The sequence below is a fragment of the Scyliorhinus canicula genome, chromosome 13 (genome assembly GCF_902713615.1).
Source record: "Scyliorhinus canicula chromosome 13, sScyCan1.1, whole genome shotgun sequence".
NCBI classification, from domain to species: domain Eukaryota; kingdom Metazoa; phylum Chordata; class Chondrichthyes; order Carcharhiniformes; family Scyliorhinidae; genus Scyliorhinus; species Scyliorhinus canicula.
The window spans coordinates 141011295-141035922 of NC_052158.1; the positions used below are offsets into that span (position 1 = coordinate 141011295).

At 44.0% G+C, this 24628-nt stretch overlaps 1 protein-coding gene and 1 pseudogene across 2 annotated transcripts in view; both read right to left on the reverse strand.

The window, feature by feature from the left end:
- Positions 1-3491: 3491 nt before the first annotated feature.
- Positions 3492-24628, reverse strand: part of LOC119975811 (phospholipid scramblase 2-like) — a 100752-nt gene continuing 79615 nt past the window's right edge. For both annotated transcript variants that reach the window (XM_038815685.1, XM_038815686.1), the window contains exons 8-9: positions 3694-3751; positions 3492-3590 (exon numbers count right to left, since the gene is read on the reverse strand). In XM_038815685.1, the coding sequence (XP_038671613.1) occupies positions 3719-3751 (33 nt within the window). In that variant the 3' untranslated portion in view covers positions 3492-3590; positions 3694-3718. The remainder of the gene's footprint in view (positions 3591-3693; positions 3752-24628) is intronic.
- LOC119975812 lies at positions 4009-4436 on the reverse strand (annotated as a pseudogene).

The window sequence follows — 24628 nt, forward strand, 5'->3', positions numbered from 1 at the left end:
CTTCCTCCAATCACCTTAAAATTATGTCCTCTCTTGACAGCCATTTCTGCCCTGGGGAAAAGTCTCTGGCTATCCACTCTATCCATGCCTCTCATCACCTTGTACCCTCTATCAACTGTCGGAACTGCATTTAATATTATAAAAAACCTTTTAATTCTTTAAGCTTTTGTGACTCTTTTAACCTCATTTAACCACATTTGGCAGGATTTCTTGACACAGATTTTTTTTTAGTGAAGCTGTTAACGCACTCAGGATTGTTCACCAATGTTGCCCAATCACAGAATCACATCTAACAGTAGACATTTTGAATTTTGTAAGTGTGGGCTGCTTGAGTGCACTCTGTATTCTGCCTATTGCAAACAACCGGATGGACATGCTGTTTGAATCAATCAACCAATCGCTGGGTGGATGTCTGGTCTACATGCCTGGTATTAACAAGTCCAACAGTCCAAAAGTGTGCAGATTAGGTGGATTGGCCATGCTAAATTTTCCCTAGTGTCCAAAGATGTGCTGGTTAGGTAGGGTTATGGGGATAAGATGGGGGAGTGGGCCGAGGTATGGTGCTCTTTCAGAGTGTTGGTGCAGACTTGATGGGCTGAATGGCCTCCTTCTGCACTGTAGGGATTCTATAGACTCTAAAAGAGATTCCAAACCAAAATGCTTACTGTTTGGTGTGATTCCACAATTGGGCAGCACTTGCTGAACAACTCTGAATGTGCTAATAGCTGCACTAACAAAAATTTAAGGTCGTCAGTCAAGCTTGTGATGTGGCTCAATTATGCTTGCTGGAAGTGACATACATTCATATGTAGGATCTGTTCCCTGCAAGCAAAAGGAATATGTTCAAACCTTGCGCCTTTTCTCAATTACCTAAGAGCTTGGAGTGCCTAAAGCTCCCCATTGTGTTCTCCAGGGGTATGCATCGGCCAACAGCACCCTTTTCTCCAGTAGTATAAATTGCTGCCGTCGTTTGAAATTTGGCATTCTTGCATTTGTCCTGACGAGTGCAAGGCAAAAGGTTTTGGCAACACGTCTCTCTTTTCAGCAATATTCAAGTTCTGTGACACCAAATAATAAATAGTGTAGAACTTCCAAAGGATATAGGCAAGTTGGTGGAATGGGAAGACAAAGCGGTAGATAGAATTTAATGCAAAGAAACAAATTTTGGTACGAGAGAGAACATAACAAAAAAGTTACAAATCTAAAAGGAGATGGTGGCAGCCCAGTTGGTGGTGCAGTAGCAGAGGGACCTGGTTGTAAATGCTCACAAATCCTTGAAGGCGGCAGAACAGGTTGAGAGCACGCTTAATAAAACATACAGCATCCTCGGGTATAAGTGGGGTATAAGTGTACAAGGATACTAATCTGGCCTCAAATGGAGCATTGTGTCCAGTTCTGGCCGACATGCTCATTAGAGTGCAGACAAAAAAAAAAAATCACAAGATTGGCCCCAGTGGTGGGGAACCTCAATTACGTAGATACATTAGAGAAGCTGGGAGAGTTCTTCTCGAAGAGGAAAACGTTGAGGGGAGTTTTGACGGAGTATTCAAAATCATGAGGGGACTGCGCAGGGTAGATTGGGGAAAGAATTGCTCCCATTGGCGGAAGCTTCATGAAAAGGAAGGCACGGAATCAAAGTAACTGGCAAAAGAAGCAATGGAGAGGTGCAGCGAGTGATTGGAATTTGGAATGGGCTGTCTCAGGGTGTAGTAGAGGCAGGTTCAATCGAGGCAAGAAACTGGGGTTGTTATTTGAAAAGGAAGAATGGGCGGGGCAGTGGCACAAGGTAAATTTGCTTCCGCAGAGAGTCAATGTGGACACTTTGGGCCAAATGGCCTTCTTCTGTGCTGTAACGAGTCTGGGATTCTGAGATTATTCCCACCGAGAAACCTGTTTGGAAATTATAATAAGTGGCGGGTGGCAATCAAACAGCCCCCTCTCATGATTTTTCTCTCCTGTCCAGCCAGCTCTGTGATTCATTGCCCATTGCCTTGAGGCCTACTTTGTGCAACGGACCTCTCCACAACTCCCTTAGATTTACATTGCAGTACCCACTACGGTGATTCCGTCAAACATTTGAAATAAAAACTGGTCGGCATTTGCAGTTTCTGCTGAAGCAGGATGCGTGGAGAAAACAAATTACATGCAGATTCTTGCAACATGGAGGTGCAAATTAATCACATTTGCAACTCCAAAAATATAAAAGCCATCCTCTACTCAAATGCATTGTGACTGAATGAGGTACCTATAGCAAGGCTGCTGATTCTTTCCTGAAAATATAAAGGCCATAATAACAACATACATACTACCATATTTATTCATTTATTAACATTTGTAGTCAATGGAAGAATATGATTAGTACACAGGGTTGTTTCATACACAGTTAGGATTATTGAAGTACTTGAATTCAACAAAAGGTTGATGTTTTTAAACCACTTTTGTAGATCTGGGGCTGGATTCCACCTCCCTCCCCATGGTGTGTTTTCCATTGGAGGTAGCCTGCCATTGGCCAGCAGCAGGATTGTCCAATCCCGCTGATGTCTACGGTGTTTTGTGTGGCCCGCACTCCCTGGCGCTGGGGAACCCGCCATGGGGGTTCACCGTCGACGGGAAGAAAGGATCCCGCTGGCGGTAAGCGCTGGAAAACTCCATCCCTGATCGTGAACTGTGCATACATTATGTACTATTACTAAAAAATATACGGCATTCTAAAATTAATTACACAATTAGAAAATATACATTATACACTGCCGCAAATTAGTCAAGTGGTATTCGACGATCTTTCTGTCTTTTGTTTGAAAAAGCTTTGACAGAGTGTAGTGCCATGAACGGTATGGTACGGCACGGCAGCAGAGCGATTTGCTTCACTGTGCCAGGGTCCCGGGTTCGATTCCCGCTTGGGTCACTGTCTGTGCGGAGGCTCCACGTTCTCCTCGTGTCTGCGTGGGTTTCCGCCGGGCGCTCCAATTTCCTCCCACAAGTCGCGGAAGTCGTGCTTGTTAGGTGAATTGATCATTCTGAATTCTCCCTCAGTGTACCCGAACAGGCGCCGGAGGGTGGCGACTAGGATTTTCACAGTAACTTCATTGCAGTGTTAATGTCAGCCTACTTGTGACACTAATAAAGATTATCATGTGTCGTATTTACGTTTTCATATTAACAGGTTTGCCACCACATGAAGAATTCAAGGGCAAGGTTTTTCTCACTCTTGTTGCAGACCAATGCCTACCAGGTGCACGGGTCTGAATAAATGTGTGCAGGGTTTAGTGCACCCATGATGCAGACTACTCATCTTTGTTAACTTAAATCCATTTAAATTAATGGACAGAAAAATTGGTTTTGCCCTGAGCAGAAAAATTGCCCTTTAAAACCTGATGTCCCAGAGATTAGCACTTTCCGTCAAATATCAGTCAAAGACGTCAGAGCTATTGGAAAGTCCAGGAAGTTCAGAACTCAGCCACACGTGTCAATAACAATTTGATCTTTTTTTTAAAAATTGGTATTCTAAAAGCCATAAAGCATGTCCAGTATTAGCATATCTCTAGGGAATGTGAAAGAATGAAGATGACCTTCGCAACCTGGTTCAAACTCTGTAAATAAAATAACAAAGAAGGCCATTAATACTGTACAATTGATAGAACTCAAGTGTTGTGAATAGGCTAAGGCATTAAGTCCTTGGACATATCTACTCACAGCAGAGATAGCTTCAGATCCTTGTTCAGTTATTGTTTTTCTCAAAGAACAGATAATCCTGAAAAAACACAATTCGATCCTGATTAAATGTAACTGACTTGAATACAATGAACATCCATATGAGTATACGAATCATTAGCAGTGGACCACTCAGCCCCTCAAGCCTGCACCGCCATTCAATAAGATTATCGCTGATTTGATTGTAACCTTAGCCCCGCATTTCTGCCCACCTCCGACAAACTTTCACCCCCTTGTTAATTAAGATTTTTCTCTCAAAATAAAAATATTTATTGAATTGCACATATCTTTCCAGGAAACCTTTACAATAGTTATGCAATGCTCCCAGCATTGGAAGCAATCCTGGGCCACAGGACATGTGATCACAGAACGTTTCATTCCTCCTTTGTTATTTACTATTATCCTTGCATTGTCTTCGAAGTAGAGGAAGACTCCATGTTTTCTCTTTGGTATGCTTTCTGCTGCCATATCACTACTGCTGGGTGCATCTTTGACCTGAGCTCTGGTCTGCCTTTCTATACAGTTGCCATGACCATGTCGCCAAATCCAGCAGCTGGTAGCCTGTTGAAACACCCTTCATCCCTTTGTCTGAGATGTTGTACAGGTTCTTGGCACCTGTGTTATCTGCACACTTGATCACAGCTCCCCTCAGGGAGACCAAGGGAGCTGCGAAAGTTCGCTCCAGACGAACCACCATGTCTTCTCTTAGACATTGCGGTTCAGGAAAGAGCGTTCATCAAGAATCTATCTGGATCTGCCTTAAAAATATTCCAATACTCTGCTTCCACTACCGTCTAAGTGAAACAAATTCTCGTCATCGGTGTCCTAAATGGGGACCCCTTATTTTTAAACAGTGGCCCCTTGTACTAAATTCTCCTACAATAGGAAAAATCCTCTTCACTTCCATCCTGTGAAGACCTCTCAGGATCTTGTGCGAATCACTGTACATTCTAAAGCAAAATTACAGTGGAAGCACTTTTGCAAAAAGTCCAGGGGGGGTGGTGAATTATGCGCCCATGTTAGCCATCAGCGAGAACAGCAACATGGATGCAAAATCTTGTGAGAATTGGGAAACTACATTCTCGCCAGTGAGATCTCGTTTCCCGATTTTCCCTGGTGCTCCTTGCGGGTGATGTAACGAGGTTCCCGCCCTTCATTTAAATACATCTGAATTCATTTACATATTGTAAATGATCCCCCCCCCCAGTCAATACCCCCGGCCCCCAGTCACAGAATATTGAAATTTCACCAATGTGATGTCACATTGGCGAGCCTCACACAGGTTTGTGAAGACGAGAAATAGTCGAGACAATCCCGCTGGAGACGCAAAGTTATGTATAGGCCCCTTTTTGCGGGAGGGGGGAGGGCCAGGGTTGGACCTTCTGGGGAGTCCCATGGGAGGGGTTCCTCTTGTGCATTGTGGAGGGCTGATACGTGTGAAGGCAAAGCGTTCCTTTGAGATTGTGATGGGTGGAGGGAGGGGTTGGGAAGGGAGGGGGAATGCCCCCGGAGACTGCAGTGGTGGGGGGTCCCCCAGATGGCTGAGAGGGTTGGGAGGGGGGAGGGGTGGGGGCCCAATGTTGGAGCTTTAGTTGTGGGGGTTGCCCTGTGGTGGGGAGGGTGGGGGCTGATGCTTGTGAGGGGGATCCTCCATGTCCATGAGGGGGGGGGGGGGGGGGGGAAGGAGGGGGTTTACTTTCTGTACTGCTTGCAGCATCCTTAAAATATGGTGCACAATCTCTGTGGAGCCGATCTTGCCAGCTCTATCAGGCCCCGCCCTGCCTGCCTGACAGTGTAAACTCCACCCCCATTAATCTGATCTAGAAACTCGGCTGTGCTATGGAGAGTTGCACAGTGCTTATCCGTCAGAGCCTGGCACTGAAAAAACATGGGAAAATTCCGTCCCTGATTAATCTGTATTGTGCTGTACATCACAGTTATTTAATCTGTTGAAAGAGGTGATAAATCACCAATAGGACTTTGGCATTCCTCATTAACCAAAGGAAATTGCATGAGAACTCTGAATATGACTCAACAGACACAGCTACATTTTTCATTCCTGACCATTTCCATTTCACAGATGTCATCCCAGCCTTTCCAATAGAACAGAATGTAGATTGTTCCTTGGAGCATTTGATTTATAGCCGCACTTACTTATAACCTTCAATCTCTGCTAAACCACATATTTATCTAGCTCCCTTTAATTGAGTCCATCAAAAATAACTTCAGCTTTTTAAAAAATCTAATACTGTATTCCAAAGATCTGCTGTGGAGGAAAGGGGGAAATCTGTCAACTGTGGTTCGGCTGGTTGCACCCTTGTCTACGGGTCAGAAGGTTGCGAGGTCAGTTCAAGCTGCCGGTGGGGTCAGAAAGTCCCGCCGAAGTCAATGGCAACTTGCATGGCTTGCCGTGGCGGGTCAACTAGGCGGGAACGAAAAAAAAAAAAAAAAAAAATGGGCAGCAGGGTAGCATGGTGGTTAGCATAAATGCTTCACAGCTCCAGGGTCCCAGGTTCGATTCCCGGCTGGGTCACTGTCTGTGTGGAGTCTGCACGTCCTCCCCCTGTGTGCGTGGGTTTCCTCCGGGTGCTCCGGTTTCCTCCCACAGTCCAAAGATGTGCGGGTTAGGTGGATTGGCCATGCTAAATTGCCCGTAGTGTCCTAATAAAAGTAAGGTTAAGGGGGGGGGTTGTTGGGTTACGGGTATAGGGTGGATATGTGGGTTTGAGTAGGGTGATCATGGCTCGGCACAACATTGAGGGCCGAGATGCCTGTTCTGTGCTGTACTGTTCTATGTTCTATGTTCTATCTCGCCGGCGGGAAGGGCCAGGAAATTCCTCCCATTTGCACAAAATCTGAGCTAAGGTTCCACTGGGGTACTGAGAGAATGCTACGCTATTGGGCGAGTTAGCTTTTGGGAGGGATGTTCAACCGAAACCAACTCTTCCCTTCCAATTGGAACCGAGAAAAATTATATGGCTCTATTTTAAAGGAGAGCAGATGCGTTCACCCACCTGATATCTAGCCTTCAACCAATATCACAAAAATAGATTATCTGCTCATTTACCCCATTGTAGTGGGGCCTCACTCTCTGTGCAAATTGTCTGTCACAATTCCTGCATGACATTCCAGCAATGGTTACAGTTCAAAAGTACTTAATTGATTGTAAAGCATTTCTGGACATCCTGAGATTGTGAAGGATGCTACATAATGCAAGGAAATAAGAGGATACGTTTTAGGAGCAGGAGTAGGCCACTCGGCCCCTCGAGTCTGCTCTGCCATTTAATATCATGGATGATCTGTAAGCTCAACCCCACAGTCCTACCTAGCCCCTAATAACCTTTCACCTCCTTGTAATCAAAAATTTATCTTGCTCTGCCTTAAAAATATTCAGATTCTACTTCCACTGCCTTTTTGAGGAAGTGAGTTCCAGAGACTCGCGTCACTCTGAGAGAAGAAACATCTCCTCAGCTCTGTCTTAAACGAGCGCCCTCTTATTTTTAAACAGTGACTCCTAGTTCTAGATTCTCCAACAAGAGGAAACATCTTCTTCACATCCACCCTGTCAGTACCCCTCAGGATTATAAAGGTTTCGATCAAGTCACCTCTTACTCTTCTAAACTTCGAAACGTATCTATTTAGGGGCTGGTTTAGCACAGTGGGCTGAACAGCTGGCTGGTAATGACCAGCAGCGCGGGTTCAATTCCCGTAGCAGCCTCCCCGAACAGGCGCCGGAATGTGGCGATGAGGGGCTTTTCACAGTAACTTCATTGAAGCCTACTTGTGACAACAAGCGATTATTATTATTATTACTATCTGTTTGTATTAAAAAGATGAGATCATATTCTCCTTGTAATTGATTCAAGTTGTCAAGCAAAAGTACTGTCTGACTTTTAATCTTGATAGAATCATAGTTCTCCCATCTGGGAACCCTCCCACGGTGGGGGTGGGGACGGGAACAGAGAATGCTTCCTGCTGCGGAAGGCGATAGGGAACCACGCCATATCTTCCCTCCCAGGGTTTGTGTCAGCTTCTGTGGTGGTGCGGGATTGATGGCACGCATCCTGCTGTCATATCTGGTTGCCTAATTTAAAAGCTGTCCAACGTCCCTGATCCACCGCTGAAGAAAAAAGACCGACCTCCTGAAGATCTGCAGGAACATCTGAGACTGAAAAATGGACCTCCTGAATGACACTGAAGCTGGAAGATACACCTGATTGATGCTCCCCCAACCCACTGCTGTGGTTTCTAGGATACAAGGTTACTGGCGGCTTCTTTCCTGAACTCGGAAGACAGCCCCTGACTTCTCAAGTTGCATTGTTCCAGACAGGTGTCTTTTTCCACTGACGTTGTGGAGATGTGGGAGGTAGATTCTGGTCCGGCCCTCCTCTGCATCACATTAGTGGGTTGCAAATTGGTTTCATTCCACCTCCAGTGGGATTCGGAATCTGCCATGGTGGCACCAGCAGAAGATCCCGCTGTGAAGTCACGCCGGCAAGAAACTGGGGCGGGATTCTCTGAACCCCCGACGGGTCGCAGAATCGCCGGGGGCCAGCGTGAATCCCGCCCCCGCTGTCTCCCGAAGTCTCCGGTACCAGAGATTCGGCGGGGGCGGGAATCGCGCCGTGCCTGTCGGCGCCCCCCCCCCCCCCCCCGGCCCGCAATGGGACGAAGTCCCGCCGCTGTTATGTCGGTCCCGCCGGCATGAATCAAACCACCTACCTTACTGGCGGGACCTGGCGGGACCTGGCGGCGCGGGCGGGCTCCAGGGTCCTGGGGAGGGCGCGGGGCGATCTGGCCCCAGGGGGTGCCCCCACGGTGGCCTGGCCTGCGATCAGGGCCCACCGATCGGCGGCGGGCCTGTGCCGCCTTCACCATAGTCTTCACGATGGCGGAGGCGGAAGTGACCCCCTCCCCTGTGCACGCGTGGGGATGATGTCAGCAGCCGCTAACTCTCCAGCGTATGCGCGGACTTCTGCCGGCCGGCGAAGTCCCTTCGGCCCCGGCTGGCGTGGCGCCAAAGGCCGTTCCAGCCGGCCGGTGGGGCGCAACCACTCCGGCGCGGGCCTAGCCCATCAAGGTTAGGGCTTGGCCCCTAAAGGTGCGATGACTTCTGCACCTTTGGGGCGGCCCGACGCCGGAGTGGTTCACGCCACTCCATCCCGCCGGGACCCCTCGCCCCACCGGGTAGGGGAGAATCCCGACCTGATTTCTGGGCCTCCTGCCGAATTCCACCCTCCTGCCCGCCAATGATTCTGCAGGCAGGGTTATGGGGAAATTCCATCCATAGAATGGATTTTGGCCCATCAAGTCTTTGCTCGCTCTTTCGAAAACTATACAGTTCGTCGCGATCGGCCACACTTGCCATTTTTCCGTCAATTTTTCTCTCCTTTAGTTATTTATCCAATTCTTTTTTGAGGGTCACCATTGAATCAATCTCCCTGCCAGAAAGTGCATCCTAATTTCTAACCATCCAATGAGTCGAAAGGTTTTTCCTCAGGTTGCCTCTTGTTACAACATTGGCTTTATGTGAAGGAACCCGAGCTCCTATTAAACCTCTGTGCTCCTGATCACCCTCAACGCTTTTGGGTCTCGAGGCACCCATTTAATTTCACAGTACAACTTAATTCCTTTCTGTTCCAAAATGCAGTTATTTTTATAACCTACATATATGGGTTACATACTGCTAATTCATGACAGAGAGAAATTCATGCATATTGGTGTGGTAACAATGCGCATTGCATCATTCTGTGGACATGTGTACAGTTTTCATCACCATTTCTATTACACATTCTGGGAGACCCAGGTGTTCTTCCCTTATTTAGACTGAGACCAATACAATGCTGAATCTTGAGCTCCCGGAGACCCTGAATCCAGCTGTGTGCCGCCTGAAGTATTGCAATAACATGGTTTGATACTAACCTGCAATTGCTCCATTCTGGGGCTCATTCATAAATTTTTCAACCAAGGGAGATCGACAACCAGTTTAGCCGGGGCTTCAACTTCACTTTCCTGCCTGTTCCCCTGGATTTCCTGACAGACCAAACGTCTGCCTATCCCAGCCCAGGATAAACAAGAACACCTCCTCCATGACAGTCCTCAATACTGGGGTCCCGCAAGGCTGCGTATTTAGCCCCCCAACTATATTCCCTATACACACATGACAACGTGGCAAAATTTGGCTCCGATCCATCTACAAGTTCTCAACATCAATGAGTCAGAATACAGGAGGGAGATAGGGAACCTAGTGAAGTGGTGTAATGACAACAATCTATCCCTCAATGTCAGCAAAACTAAGGAGCTGGCCACTGACTTCACGTAGCAAAGTATCGAACACACCCCTGTCTGCATCAATGGGGCTGAGGTGGAGATGGTTGACAGCTTCAAATTCCTAGGTGTGCACATCACCAAGAGCTGTCTTTGTCCAACCACGTCGATACTATAATCACAAAAGCACAACAGCGCCTATACTTTCTCAGGAAACTAAGGAAATTTGATGTCCACATTGACTCTTAACAACTTTTACACGTGCATCATAGAAATCACCCTATCTGGCTGCATCACAGCCTGGTATAGCAACTGCTCAGCCCAAGACCATAAGGAACTACAGAGAGTCGTGAATACCGGCCAATCCATCACACAAACCCACCTTCCATCCATTGACTCTGTCGACGCCTCCCGCTGCCTTGGGAAAGCAGACAGTATAATCAAAGGCTCCTCCCCGTCCAGCTTATTCACTCTTCAAACTTCTTCCATCGGGCAGGAGATACGAAAGTCTGAGAGCACGCACTAACAGATTCAAAAACAACTTATTCCTCGCTATTACCAGACTCCTTCATCGGGACTGATCTGATCTCTTCACACATTTTCTCTACTGAGAGCACTACACTCCTGTCTGCTTCACCCAATGCCAGTGTCTATATATTTACATTGTGTATTTTATGTTTGCCCTATGTATTTGCTTTTCATGTACGGAATGATATGTCTGAACTGTACGCAGAACAATAGTTTTATCCCCCTACACGTGACAGTTCATAAATCCAATCCAATGCTTATTCCATGATGGGGCATCCGCAATTCTCCAGGATAGAGAATTCCAAAGATTTGCTAGTCTTCGAGTGAAGCAACCATGGAATCCCGAGAGGAGAGTCAAGTGGGGCCAGTGTGGACAACAGGTTGGAATCCTCCTCTGCCAGTGGCAGAATCCAGCGTTGCACAAAGGTGTCCAAAGGGGAGGACCCCAACTCTGTCGCTGACTTAATCAGTGGGGGGGGGGGGGTCTGGTGATGGGCTTGGGGGGGGGGGGGGGGGCGGCTGAGGGGCAGGGTGGTCGTCACTGTTGGCTATGTGGAGGCTGATTTTAGGTATTTCTTACCGAAATGTCGCCTAGGCAGGATCATGGCTTTCGATTGCAGAAGTACCACAGCACATTTTATATAGACTGTTGGTTAAGTATATAAAAGAATGAGGAAATCAGTAACATGAGCGCACTTCATCATCATTACTTGGATCCCCTGCAAAGAAGCACATGTGGGCTTGCAATAGTTTTGAAAAATATGAAGTAACTGTTATGAAAACATTTCAAAATGGTTAGGAGAAGCATTTGAACCACTTCCTGGATAATGGCCCCTTTGCAGCCAAAGTTGATAGTCCGTTATTCAGGGCATCAAGACTCAGTGCAAATGTAAATCAAATGGAGCTTAATTGCTGGCACCACACACATTGCCATGTTCTAATTAAACTGCTTCAGCCTCTGGTGTTGTGGAAAGTATCCTGTTTGGGCTACAAAGCAATTTTTCCAAAATAGCAGCCAATTTCACCTCTGTCCCAGCCCATCCATTGCTGAAATGCTCAGCCATGCTTTTTTTTTAACCTCTGGATATGACTATTCCAGTGTCCTCTGGGCTGGCTTCCTGATTTCTCACCCTCTCTGAACTTGTGCACATCCAAAACTTTGCTACCTGTGTCCTAATTCACGGCAAGTCCCGTTCACAACACCGCTCCCCTACCACACCGACCCCCTGTCCCCATGCTCACTGACCTACATTTGCTCCTGACCCAACAATAAATTTAAAATTCTCTCACTGTTGTTTTCAAATCCCTCAGTTCTGCCACCTTCCCTATCTCTGCAGCCTCCCCCTATCCTACAACCCTCCTCACCATTGCTGCTTAGGGCCTGAGTTTTGAAATTACCTCCTTGGCCCATCCTGTCACCCCACCTCTTTCTCCTCCTTTAAGATGTTACGGACTGTAAAAGCCAACTATTTTCTAATACACCTGACAGGTAACAGATAGCTATTTAGTGTACATATTAAGCCCAAGTTTTTAAATAGCCATTTAAAATTCACTCATGACCTCAGTTCATCTCAGAAAATATAGAGACGCAAAACAGCATGAAACAGCATAATTCCATTATAGATTAAAACAGCACATTTGCAAGACAGTTTGAAACTATCTTCCATCGGGCAGGAGATACAGAAGTCTGAGAACACGCACGAACAGATTCAAAAACAGCTTCTTCTCCGCTGTTACCAGACTCCTAAATGACCCTCTTATGGACTGACCTCATTAACACTGCACCCTGTATGCTTCAACCGATGCCAGTGCTTTTGTAGTTACATTGAATACCTTGTGTTGCCCTCTTATGTATTTTCTTTTATTCCCTTTTCTTCCCATGCACTTAATGATCTGTTGAGCTGCTCGCAGAAAAATACCTTTCACTGTATCTCGGTGCCAAACAAACCCAATCCAATCCAATCCACTTTACTTGTGCTGTAAAATCAAGGACAGAGCAACACCATAGCAACGCCATAGTAATATGAAGGCACGATTGTTCACAATGCAGATAATAGCTAAGTCAGCAGAAGACCAGTTTAAGCTGGTCGCGATAACAGCATAGAATCGCATTCCATAACATGCACAAATATTCAGACATGAAACAATTGAAACTATTGTTTCACATTGAAGATTGACAACTAACTGTCAAATCAAACTCATTTGATTCTAACCCAAACCAATTAGGATTACATAGGGGTGTAGCTAGATGGCTAAAGACTGATATGATTTAGTATAACCGTGTGGGTCCGTATGGCCATCTTTATTCATGAATCATTCTATACTTTGATCTAAACTATTCTCTGTCTCTATACTTTCACTTTTCCACTCTAACACTTGAAGTAAATGCAAGCTGTTTGCCTTAAGCAAGAAAATAATTTCTGTATCATTTGAAAGTTAAATTGTTTACAAATTACTTCTCTTTGAGTCCTTTTTCATGCCAGACTTATTAGAGAATAAGATTTAAGTGATTCTCAATTGTGATCAAATAGAAGACAATAAACAATTTTTATTTGCACCCAAGAAGTGAAGAGATTGCAGAGCCTTTGGCTTTGATTTTTATGTCATCATTGGCTACAGGATTAGTGCCTGAGGACTGGAGGATAGCAAATGTGGTCACTTTGTTCAAGAAGGGGAGTAGAGATAACCCCGGTAACTATAGGCCGGTGAGCCTAACGTCTGTTGTGGGTAAAGTCTTGGAGAGGGTTATAAAAGATACGATTTATAATCATCTAGATAGGAATAATATGATTAGGGATAGTCAGCATGGTTTTGTGAAGGGTAGGCAAAGCCTCACAAACCTTATTGAGTTCTTTGAGAAGGTGACTGGACAGGTAGACGAGGGTAGAGCAGTTGATGTGGTGTATATGGATTTCAGTAAAGCGTTTGATAAGGTTCCCCACGGTCGGCTATTGCAGAAAATACGGAGGCTGGGGATTGAGGGTGATTTAGAGATGTGGATCAGAAATTGGCTAGTTGAAAGAAGACAGAGAGTGGTGGTTGATGGGAAATGTTCAGAATGGAGTTCAGTTACGAGTGGCATACCACAAGGATCTGTTCTGGGGCCGTTGCTGTTTGTCATTTTTATAAATGACCTAGAGGAGGGCGCAGAAGGATGGGTGAGTAAATTTGCAGACGACACTAAAGTCGGTGGAGTTGTAGACAGTGCGGAAGGATGTTGCAGGTTACAGAGGGACATAGATAAGCTGCAGAGCTGGGCTGAGAGGTGGCAAATGGAGTTTAATGTGGAGAAGTGTGAGGTGATTCACTTTGGAAAGAATAACAGGAATGCGGAATATTTGGCTAATGGTAAAATTCTTGGTAGTGTGGATGAGCAGAGGGATCTCGGTGTCCATGTACATAGATCCCTGAAAGTTGCCACCCAGGTTGAAAGGGTTGTGAAGAAGGCCTATGGTGTGTTGGCCTTTATTGGTAGAGGGATTGAGTTCCGGAGCCATGAGGTCATGTTGCAGTTGTACAAAACTCTTGTACGGCTGCATTTGGAGTATTGCGTACAGTTCTGGTCGCCTCATTATAGGAAGGACGTGGAAGCTTTGGAGCGGGTGCAGAGGAGATTTACCAGGATGTTGCCTGGTATGGAGGGAAAATCTTATGAGGAAAGGCTGATGGACGTGAGGTTGTTTTCGTTAGAGAGAAGAAGGTTAAGAGGTGACTTAATAGAGGCATATAAAATGATCAGAGGGTTAGATAGGGTGGACAGTGAGAACCTTCTCCCGCGGATGGAGGTGGCTAGCACGAGGGGACATAGCCTTAAATTGAGGGGTAATAGATATAGGACAGAGGTCAGAGGTGGGTTTTTTACGCAAAGAGTTGTGAGGCCTTGGAATGCCCTACCTGCAACAGTAGTGAACTCGCCAACATTGAGGGCATTTAAAAGTTTATTGGATAAGCATATGGATGATAATGGGATAGTGTAGGTTAGATGGCCTTTAGTTTTTGGACTTCCCATGTCGGTGCAACATCGAGGGCCGAAGGGCCTGTACTGCGCTGTATCGTTCTATGTTCTATGTTCTAAGTGTTAACTCAAATTTCTACTGAGTTTTAGTGTTCGCAAGTGCCACTAGATCCGCAAGGTAGATCTCTTTTAATTGACGTAGTCGGCAGAAGGGGAGGAGCCAGCCAGGAAGAAATCAGAAGACTGAAGAAAGACCAGAAGGACGGAAGACCCAAAGAAAAACGGCTACACTGGGGTAAGAAACATCTTTTTCACCCATTAAAAGTCTTAAAGCCGCATCAAGCAGTGCTTCAACCCCTTAGAAAGGACCTTTTTCAGACTGTGTTAATGCAATCGGGTGCCGGCCGTTGAAACTAAAATAAAACGGGACTGAAAGAATAGTCGCGGTAGTATACACAGATTAGACATAGTTGATGACCAAAAAATTGGGTGTAAAGTTGAGTTTATGGCGGAAATGAATCCTAAAATCGATTCAGAACCTTCAAATGAAGAGAACTACTTCCCACAATGTCGAAGGGAGGTCACCCTGTACCGGATGTCTCTATTGACGATATATTGGGTGATCTTGGAGCTTTGATTTGCAGACAATTTGGACTGTCTGAAGTTGCGATAAAAATGGAATCAAAATATGATATCCCCAAAGGACAGTGGTCCCTTTATAATATCAAGAAGGCACGGGGAAAAACCACGCACTTAAATAGAGGAAACCGTATGAAATGGTCTTTTGCAGTAATGGCACAGCTCCAAAAACATCAAGAGACAATCGCAAAAACTAAGGTCGATTAAGTCCACTAAAGACCAACTAGCAACAGTTGTTGAAGAATTATGAGATGCAAAATCTAAACTTGAGCAATGTGATCAGATTAAACCCTTATTAGAAAATGAAACCTTTAAAGTTCAACAACAATCATTTCAAATCGGTGAACTCCAAAAGAAAAATACTGACTCAGAAGCCAAACTTCAACAGTTCATATCAGAACATTATGGTCTTAAAAGTCAAAATTGCCAGTTACTTGAGATAGAGATAGAGAAATACAGCCCAGAACAGGCCCTTCGGCCCACGATGTTGTGCCGAACTTGTGTCCTAGGTTAATCATAGAATTTTGGACACTAAGGGCAATTTATCATGGCCAATCCACCCAACCTGCACATCTTTGGACTAAAATATGAGTAAAAATGTATTTTGGAAAGTGACATGGACACCATGAAATGTCATAAATTATTTTCAGACAAATTAACAGCTCAAAAGCCTTCAAATCTGTCTTTAAAAAATCTGCTGAACTCTCCAAAGCAAATAGCACCACCAACGGGACGAGTTGAAATGATTTTAACTAAAGCCCGAGATGTGCAGTGATATCTAAACCAAATCCTACATTATTGCAAGCTGCTACTGACGTGGAAACAATAAATATACTGATCGAATTTCCACAGGGGGAGTCTGGCCAAATGAATTATCTGTTAAGGACACTTTTACCCCAGAACAAACCGTTATCTTACTCTGAGACCGACCACGAAATGCTGCTGGGCCCGATCCAAAAGCCTCTCATGGCAGCTTTAATAGACTATGAGATTTTTAAACAAGAAAAGCCTATTCGGTTGAGCAATGAGCCTCATGAGAAACAAAGTGTAACACAACTTAACACATTAAGCACCAAACAGTTTGGAGTTGAAGTGATAAAGTCAACAGCCTGGATTTTAAACCATTCAAAAGATCTATCAAAAACCCATTTTGTCACTGCTTTAAAACCAGAACTGTCTGCAGCTTTAAACTTGATCCTACCTAGACCTTAGTCTGAAACCGAAACTGCTAAAAAAACACGTCAATCGTTGCCTCTCCTCCTCTGTTAACGACAAATCTGTCCAGAAGAGATATGAAATTCCTTTCTCGTGTTGAAGACGCCATTTTGCGAGTTTCAGATTTCATGATTACAAACTGGTCTCCTACGATGAAGGCCCGCCTCCTGGCTACAGAGAAACGCCCCAAGTCATGTATCGCTAAAAAGTTGCCAAGAACTGTTAACTTGAGAAAACTGTCATTAGTTTGAATGTTGCCATATTGAATGTTAACATATTTTGTTAGCTGTGCTTCCTTTAACAGAGTCGACAAATTTATCTACAGAAAACTAAGTACATTCAGCGCAAGATTGGTTCAGTCATATATTCAATGTTACTGTGTTTGATATTTTAAAATAAATTTTTAAAATTAGCTTGAAAATTAAAACTTCAGACAATGTGGAAGCTGTTTCTTTTAATTAAAAAAACACACAATTTTTATTAAAAGCAAATCTGTGTTCCAAGAGAACACATTGTTCTAAGACAATTTATAACGGGAATTTGGTCGCAATACAACTTTTACTCCCAGTCCATTTGAGTGACATATATTTAAAAAAATGTTTGAGAAAGATGTGAATGGCATCATTCCAAGCTCTACACCCCTTTTTGTTTCTGCAGGAAAATTAACCCTTTCAACAGGCTTTTGTGTATAATCCAGGAGATGTCAAAGGCTTGGCAATTCACATCCAATGCAAAGTTAAGAAAAAACTTGACCAATCCTTTGATTACACTCTTTGGGGTTGATTTTCCAATTGGTTGGGTGGCACAGGAATTAACATCATTAAGAGTATTTTCCTATTTTGCATATTTGGACTTATCATTTACGTACTAATGTTGCTGATCAGATACTTTGGCTGATGCATGCCTACCCGTAGCCCCACCAATCCCCATGGTTCATATTTATTCATCTGCACCACTAGCCAATAACATCAAAATGGGAAAGTAACTGTTGAACTATTATTTACTGCCTTATTATTCATTTATTAGTGAATTATTAATAATTTATTACTAAATCATATACTAAACTTCAGTTATTTTACTATATAATAATTTTATTTGTATACATTAAATTATTATTATTAATAGTTTATTACTGAATTATGTAATTATATCAATTTTTTATATCCGTACATCAATGTTTTACGCAATACTAAGGAAAGAAAAGTTGAATCCACATCACATGTGAAGCGCGCATATAAATATTAAGATCTGTAAAATGTTTACCGTCATATTCATTCTCAGTTATTTGATTAGCTTTGTAAACGTTGTACCAGAACTGAATAAGAACATATTCCTTTACACATCTAAGATATATGCTAAAAATGTCAACATTTCCAATTGTTGGGTATGCATTGCTGCCCCTACTAACTCAGAAAGAGCAGAATGATACATCTATCAGAGTGTCCTGTCCCTCGCTCTATAGTAGTCCGTTCTGGAGCATATTCATGTGAAAAAGGAAGGTACAAGATTTATTTACAGAAATGTATTAACTTATGGAAATCTGCAGGCTATCCACTAAACACCTTTTCAGGATGGCCCCTCAATATGTTAGCCTCCCAACTAATATTAAACAAAAAGGATCAATATGCCTCATTAGTAATCACTCTAAAGGGATGAAAATGGGCAATCGTGTTTGTACTAATTATTTAGATGTTAACACAGCTTATAAATGTACACAAAATTTATTACAGAGAACTAAACGGTCCTCAAAAATAACAGGCATGCGTAACATCACAAATAATGAAACTTATTTTGTTTGTGATGATAGAGCATATTCCTGGCTCCCACAACACTGGTCAGGATCTTGCTATTTAGGAGACCTAGTACCTGCCATCCATCATCTTCCTCATCTCCCTTATGTTTCGGAACGAACCACTCGAAGAAATAAATGTTACATAACCTTACGAGATGCAATTTATGCTAGAATTATTCCTTTCTATTGGGAAATAAGGATGTGCAATGAATTGAATAAAATAACAACCATGATACAAAACATAGATTGCTGATGAAATGCAAGCAGTTCGAACGGTGGCATTACAAAATCGAATGGCACTTGACTATGTGCTAGCCGAAAAAGGTGGCACCTGCGCCCTGATTGGTGCGGAGTGTTGCACTTTCATTCCAGATAACTCACAACAAGTTAAAGATCTGGCGTCACATATCCAAAAATAAATCAAAAACTTGATCCACCCCAAGTTACCTCTCTCTGGGATAAACTTTGTGGGTGGTTGGGACACACTGGAATGTCCACAGTAAGAATAATCTTATTCTCCTGTGTAGCTGGATTCATCATTTACATAACATACCAATGTATCAAGTGCACCAAAGAACTATTCGCTAAATGCAAGGGCCCAACTGTCAGAACATTAACCCAACTGCACCACCATTGGATGAAGCAGAAATGAAGTATTATTGTTGAAATGTTACTGATCAATCAATTATTTGACTGCATGGTTAACATACTGATAATGTATTAATACTGAATCAGTAGAATCAAATTTGATTAATTGATTAATTGTTATTTTATAATAATGATTTTTTAAGAATTATAATAATTTTTGCTGAAATGCCTGCAATGCAATGCTTGCCCACTCTATTGTTTTGAAACTGCAATGACAATATGAATGAATTATTCTTTGCGCTTTTACCTATCCTATCGCATTAGTGGTGTCTTTTATCTTATTGCGATATATCTCACTTATTCTTTCGATTCATCAAATGCAGGGACTGTAAAAGCCAACTATTTTCTAATACAACTGATAGGTAAAAGATAGCTATTTAGGGTAAATATTAAGCCCCAGTTTTTAAATACCCATTTTAAATTCACCCATGACCTCAGGTCATCTCAGATCATACAGATCACAAAACAGCATGAAACAGCATAATTCTATTATAGATTAAAACAGCACATTTGCAAGACAGTTTGACACTATACTTGTGCTGTCAGATCAAGGACAGAGCAACACCATAGCAACGCCATAATAATATGAAGGCACGATTGTTCACAATGCAGATAACAGCTAAGTCAGCAGAAGACCAGTTTAAGCTGGTCACGATAACAGCACAGAATCGCATTCCAAAACATGCACAAATATTCAGACATGAAACAATTAAAACTAATGTTGCACATTGAAGATTGACAGCTAACCGTCAAATCAAACTCATTTGATTCTATCCCAAACCAATTAGGATTACATAGGGGTGTAGCTAGATGGCTAAAGACTGATATGATTTAGTATAACCATGAGGGTCCGTACAGCCATTTTTATCCGGATCATTCTATACTTTGATCTAAACTTTCTGCTGTCTCTATACTTTCACTTTTCCATTCTAACACTTGAAGTAAATGCAAGCTGTTTGCCGTAAGCAAGAAACCATCTCTGAATTATTTTAAAAGTTAAATTGTGTACAAGCTGCTTCTCTTTAAGTCCTTTTTGCTAGCTGGACTTATTAGAGAATAAGATTTAAATGATTCTCAACTGTAATCAAATAGAGGCAAGAAATTATTCTTATTTGCACCTGAGAAGTTTGAACTCAAATTTCGACTGAGTTTTAGTGTTCGCAAGTGCCACTAGATCGGCAGGGTAGATCTCTTTCACGGACATACGAATTATCAGCAGGGGTGGATCATTCGACTTGCTCCACCATTCAATAAGATCATGACTGATCTGACTGTTGCCTCAACTCCACATTGCACCTACCTCTCCCCCCATAAGGTTGTTAGCCAAGAATCGATCAACTTCTGCCATAAAAATATTCAAAGACCCTTCCTCCACCACTGTCTGGGGTAGAGAGTCCCAATGACTCACAAACGTCTGACAGAACAAACCCCTCCCCACTCCGTCTTAAAGGGGAGACCCTTTGTTTTTAAACCGTTTCATCTAGTTTTAGTGCTCCTTAAAACCTGCCTCTTTGAGCTGTCCTGTCATCTCTTTACTTGGCTTGGTGCCAATGCTTTCCCGATAACTCGCCTGGGAAATGACTTGGGATGTTTTCCAACATTAGAAGCGCTACATAAATAGAAGCTGCTGTTGTCTCTGCAGCACCAGATACCCAAGTAAACAACTGTGCGTATGTAAGTGTGGACAAGCACAGTTGTCTTGAAGAGACAAACATCGCAGACTGACTGGGAATCATTACAGTCACCACATCAACCAAAAGCAGAACAGCCTGAGTAGGTGCATCAGGCAGGGTAAGTAGGAGCTCCAACCTCTCAGTTGACATCGACTACATGGAAACATCTAGGTCGGTTAGCTCAGTTGGCCGGACGCTGGTTCGTGATGCGGAGCAACGCCAACAGCATGGATCCAATTCCTGTACCTGGCTGAGGTTATCCATGAAGGCCCCGCCTTCTCAACATTGCCCCTCGGCTGAGGTGTGGTGACCCTCAGGTTAAATCACCTCCAGTCAGCTCTCTCTCAATAGGCCAGAGAAGCCTATGGTCCTCGGGACCGTGGCGTCTTTCATTTCAGGAAGCATCTGTTTACATTGGAAAGGATTCATGTGGTAGGAGAGGTGGTGCCCATGGGTACATCATTTAGTGCCATCCCCTGTGGTGAATTTGGTGGTGTGGCATTGTTTTGGGCATGAGGGTGGCAGGAAAAGATCCTGCTGCCTTCCTGCCGCCACTCCGAATACGTCAGTGGAAGGAAGAAGCCCTGTGGATGGTTTACCCACCCTGGGTCCGACTGGGTTCCTTAACGCTCCGTGATCTGCAAAATGTGCAGGCAGTGTTGCTTTAGCATGGCACGGAAATTGTTTAGATCTTCTGAGGAATGACCCAACCTCCCCCCCCCCCCTCCATATAACATTATCAACCGTCCAGAGTACTGGAACCATTTTATGTTGCTGTAAAGTGCATTCATTGTGACGTTTGTCTACATTAAAGATTGTATAAATGCACATTATTGTTGTCGGGATCACAAATGTCACCGTGGACTGCAGGCATACCGGACGTTGTGAATTCCACCATTGATGCCACACAGGGTCTAACACTTTCAAGCTGTTGCTTCGCTGAGCATCCTTGTTATCCACTGACTGGCTCGGTCTTGATGGTCATTATTGCCATGACCAGCCACAAGTGGGAAAAATAGAGATTGATCACCCTGCTTTGTGAAGCACTGAGCACAGTCCAAACTGGTTTCCCTTTCAGAGATAGGTCCATACATGGAATCAATTTCTACTCAGATGTTCATTTCAATGATTTGTAACAGAGGGACATATGCCTGGCACAGAGGCAGAATGATGGGAAGAGCCTACAGGCATATAAATCAGAAGTGTTATGGCAAATTGATTGGTTACAAATTATATCAGAATCTGCGGCTTTTTCCATTTAAACAAAGGCTAACTCATTCAAAGGCAATATTTTAAAAACTTGTAACCCAATTATGTAAAACAAGGCCGATCGTATAACAGTGCACAACATTCCATTTGCTTTCCCTATAACCAGCTGATCTTGCATGCTCTGTGATTTATGCACAAGAACCCCCAAATCCCTCTTAGCTGCAGTGCTGCACGGGAGCACCAGCTTACATGTGCTCATGTTTTTGTAGCAGGATGGGAATTCACAGATTACTGACTGACGCAGAGGTGAATGTGTTACCACTGAACCAATGTCTTGAGGTGCAGTGATGGTATCGGAAAGCCGCTGCAGTGCTTTGTCAAGCATCATCATGGACCAATTCAATGGGAGTCCATGGTTGCCAACAGCCTCTTAGAAAATAGTACCTGAAGGGGGATGAGCCAACTTGGGGAATACATTATCTGTTTCGTATTCAACAAAAAGTTGTTCAAAAAAAAAGTAGGTATGGATAGATAGAGAAATACAGCACAGAACAGGCCCTTTGTCCTAGGTTAATCATAGAATTTTGGACAATTTTTCATGGGCAATCCACCCAACCTGCACATCTTTGGACTGTGGGAGGAAACCGGAGTACCCGGAGGAAACCCACGCAGTCACGGGGAGGATGTGCAGACTCCACACAGACAGTGACCCAAGTCGAAATCGAACTTGGGACCCAGGAGCTGTGAAGCAATTGTGCTATCCACAATGCTACCGTGCTGCCCTTAAGAAGTTAACCTACACTCCATTATTCTACCCTAATCCATGTACCTATCCAATAGCCGCTTGAAGGTCCCTAACGTTTCCGACTCAACTACTTCCACAGGCAGTGCATTCCATGCCCCCACTACTCTCTGGGTAAAGAACCTACCTCTGACATCCCCTCTATATCTTTCACCATTTATCTTAAATTTATGTCCCCTTGTAATGGTGTGTTCCACCCGGGGAAAAAGTCTCTGACTGTCTACTCTATCTATTCCCCTAATCATCTTATAAACCTCTATCAAGTCGCCCCTCATCCTTCTCCGTTCTAATGAGAAAAGGCCTAGCACCCTCAACCTTTCCTCATATGACCTACTCTCCATTCCAGGCAACATCCTGGTAAATCTCCGTTGCACCTTTTCCAAAGCTTCCACATCCTTCCTAAAATGAGGTGACCAGAACTGCACACAGTACTCCAAATGTGGCCTTACCAAGGTTTTGTACAGCTGCATCATTACCTCACGGCTCCTAAATTCAATCCCTCTGCTAATGAACGCTAGCACACCATAGGCCGCCTTCACGGCTCTATCCACTTGAGTGGCAACTTTCAAAGATCTATGAACATAGACCCCAAGATCTCTCTGCTCCTCCACATTGCCAAGAACCCTACCGTTAACCCTGTATTCCGCATTCATATTTGTCCTTCCAAAATGGACAACCTCACACTTGTCAGGGTTAAACTCCATCTGCCACTTCTCAGCCCAGCTCTGCATTCTATCTATGTCTCTTTGAAGCCGACAACAGCCCTCCTCACTAGCCACAACTCCACCAATCTTCGTATCATCTGCAAATTTACTGACCCACCCTTCAACTCCCTCATCCAAGTCGTTAATGAAAATCACAAACAGCAGAGGACCCAGAACTGATCCTTGCGGTACACCACTGATAACTGGGCTCCAGGTTGAATATTTGCCATCCACCACCACTCTCTGCCTTCTATCGGTTAGCCAGTTTGTTATCCAACTGGCCAAATTTCCCACTATCCCATGCCTCCTTACTTTCTGCACAAGCCTACAATGGGGAACCTTATCAAATGCCTTACTAAAATCCATGTACACTACATCTACTGCTTTACCTTCATCCACATGCTTGGTCACCTCCTCAAAGAAGTCAATAAGACTTGTAAGGCAAGATCTACCCCTCACAAATCCGTGCTGACTATCCCTAATCAAGCAGTGTCTTTCCAGATGCTCAGAAGTCCTATCCCTCAGTACCCTTTCCATTACTTTGCCTACCACCGAAGTAAGACTAACTGGCCTGTAATTCCCAGGGTTATCCCTATTCCCTTTTTTGAACAGGGGCACGACATTCGCCACTCTCCAATCCTCTGGTACCACCCCTGTTGACAGCGAGGACGAAAAGATCATTGCCAACGGCTCTGCAATTTCATTTCTTGCTTCCCATAGAATCCTTGGATATATCCCGTCAGGCCCGGGGGACTTGTCTATCCTCAAGTTTTTCAACACATCTTCCTTCCTGACAAGTATCTCCTCAAGCTCATCAGTCTGTTTCACACTGCCCTCTCCAAAAATATGGCCCCTCTCGTTTGTAAATACTGAAGAAAAATACTTGTTCAAGACCTCTCCTATCTCTTCAGACTCAATACACAATCTCCCGCTACTGTCCTTGATTGGACCTACCCTCGCTCTAGTCATTCTCATATTTCTCACATATGTGTAAAAGGCCTTTGGGTTTTCCTTGATCCTACTTGCCAAAGATTTTTCATGCCCTCTCTTAGCTCTCCTAATCCCATTCTTCAGTTCCCTCCTGGCTATCTTGTATCCCTCCAGCGCCCTGTCTGAACCTTGTTTCTTCAGCCTTACATAAGTCTCCTTCTTCCTCTTAACAAGACATTCAACCTCTCTTGTCAACCATGGTTCCCTCACTCGACCATCTCTTCCCTGCCTGACAGGGACATACATATCAAAGACATGCAGTACCTGTTCCTTGAACAAGTTCCACATTTCACTTGTGTCCTTCCCTGACAGCCTATGTTCCCAACTTCTGCACTTCAATTCTTGTCTGACAGCATTGTATTTACCCTTCCCCCAATTATAAACCTTGCCCTGTTGCACACACCTATCCCTCTCCATAACTAAAGTGAAAGTCACAGAATTGTGGTCACTACCTCCAAAATGCTCCACCACTAACAAATCTATCACCTGCCCTGG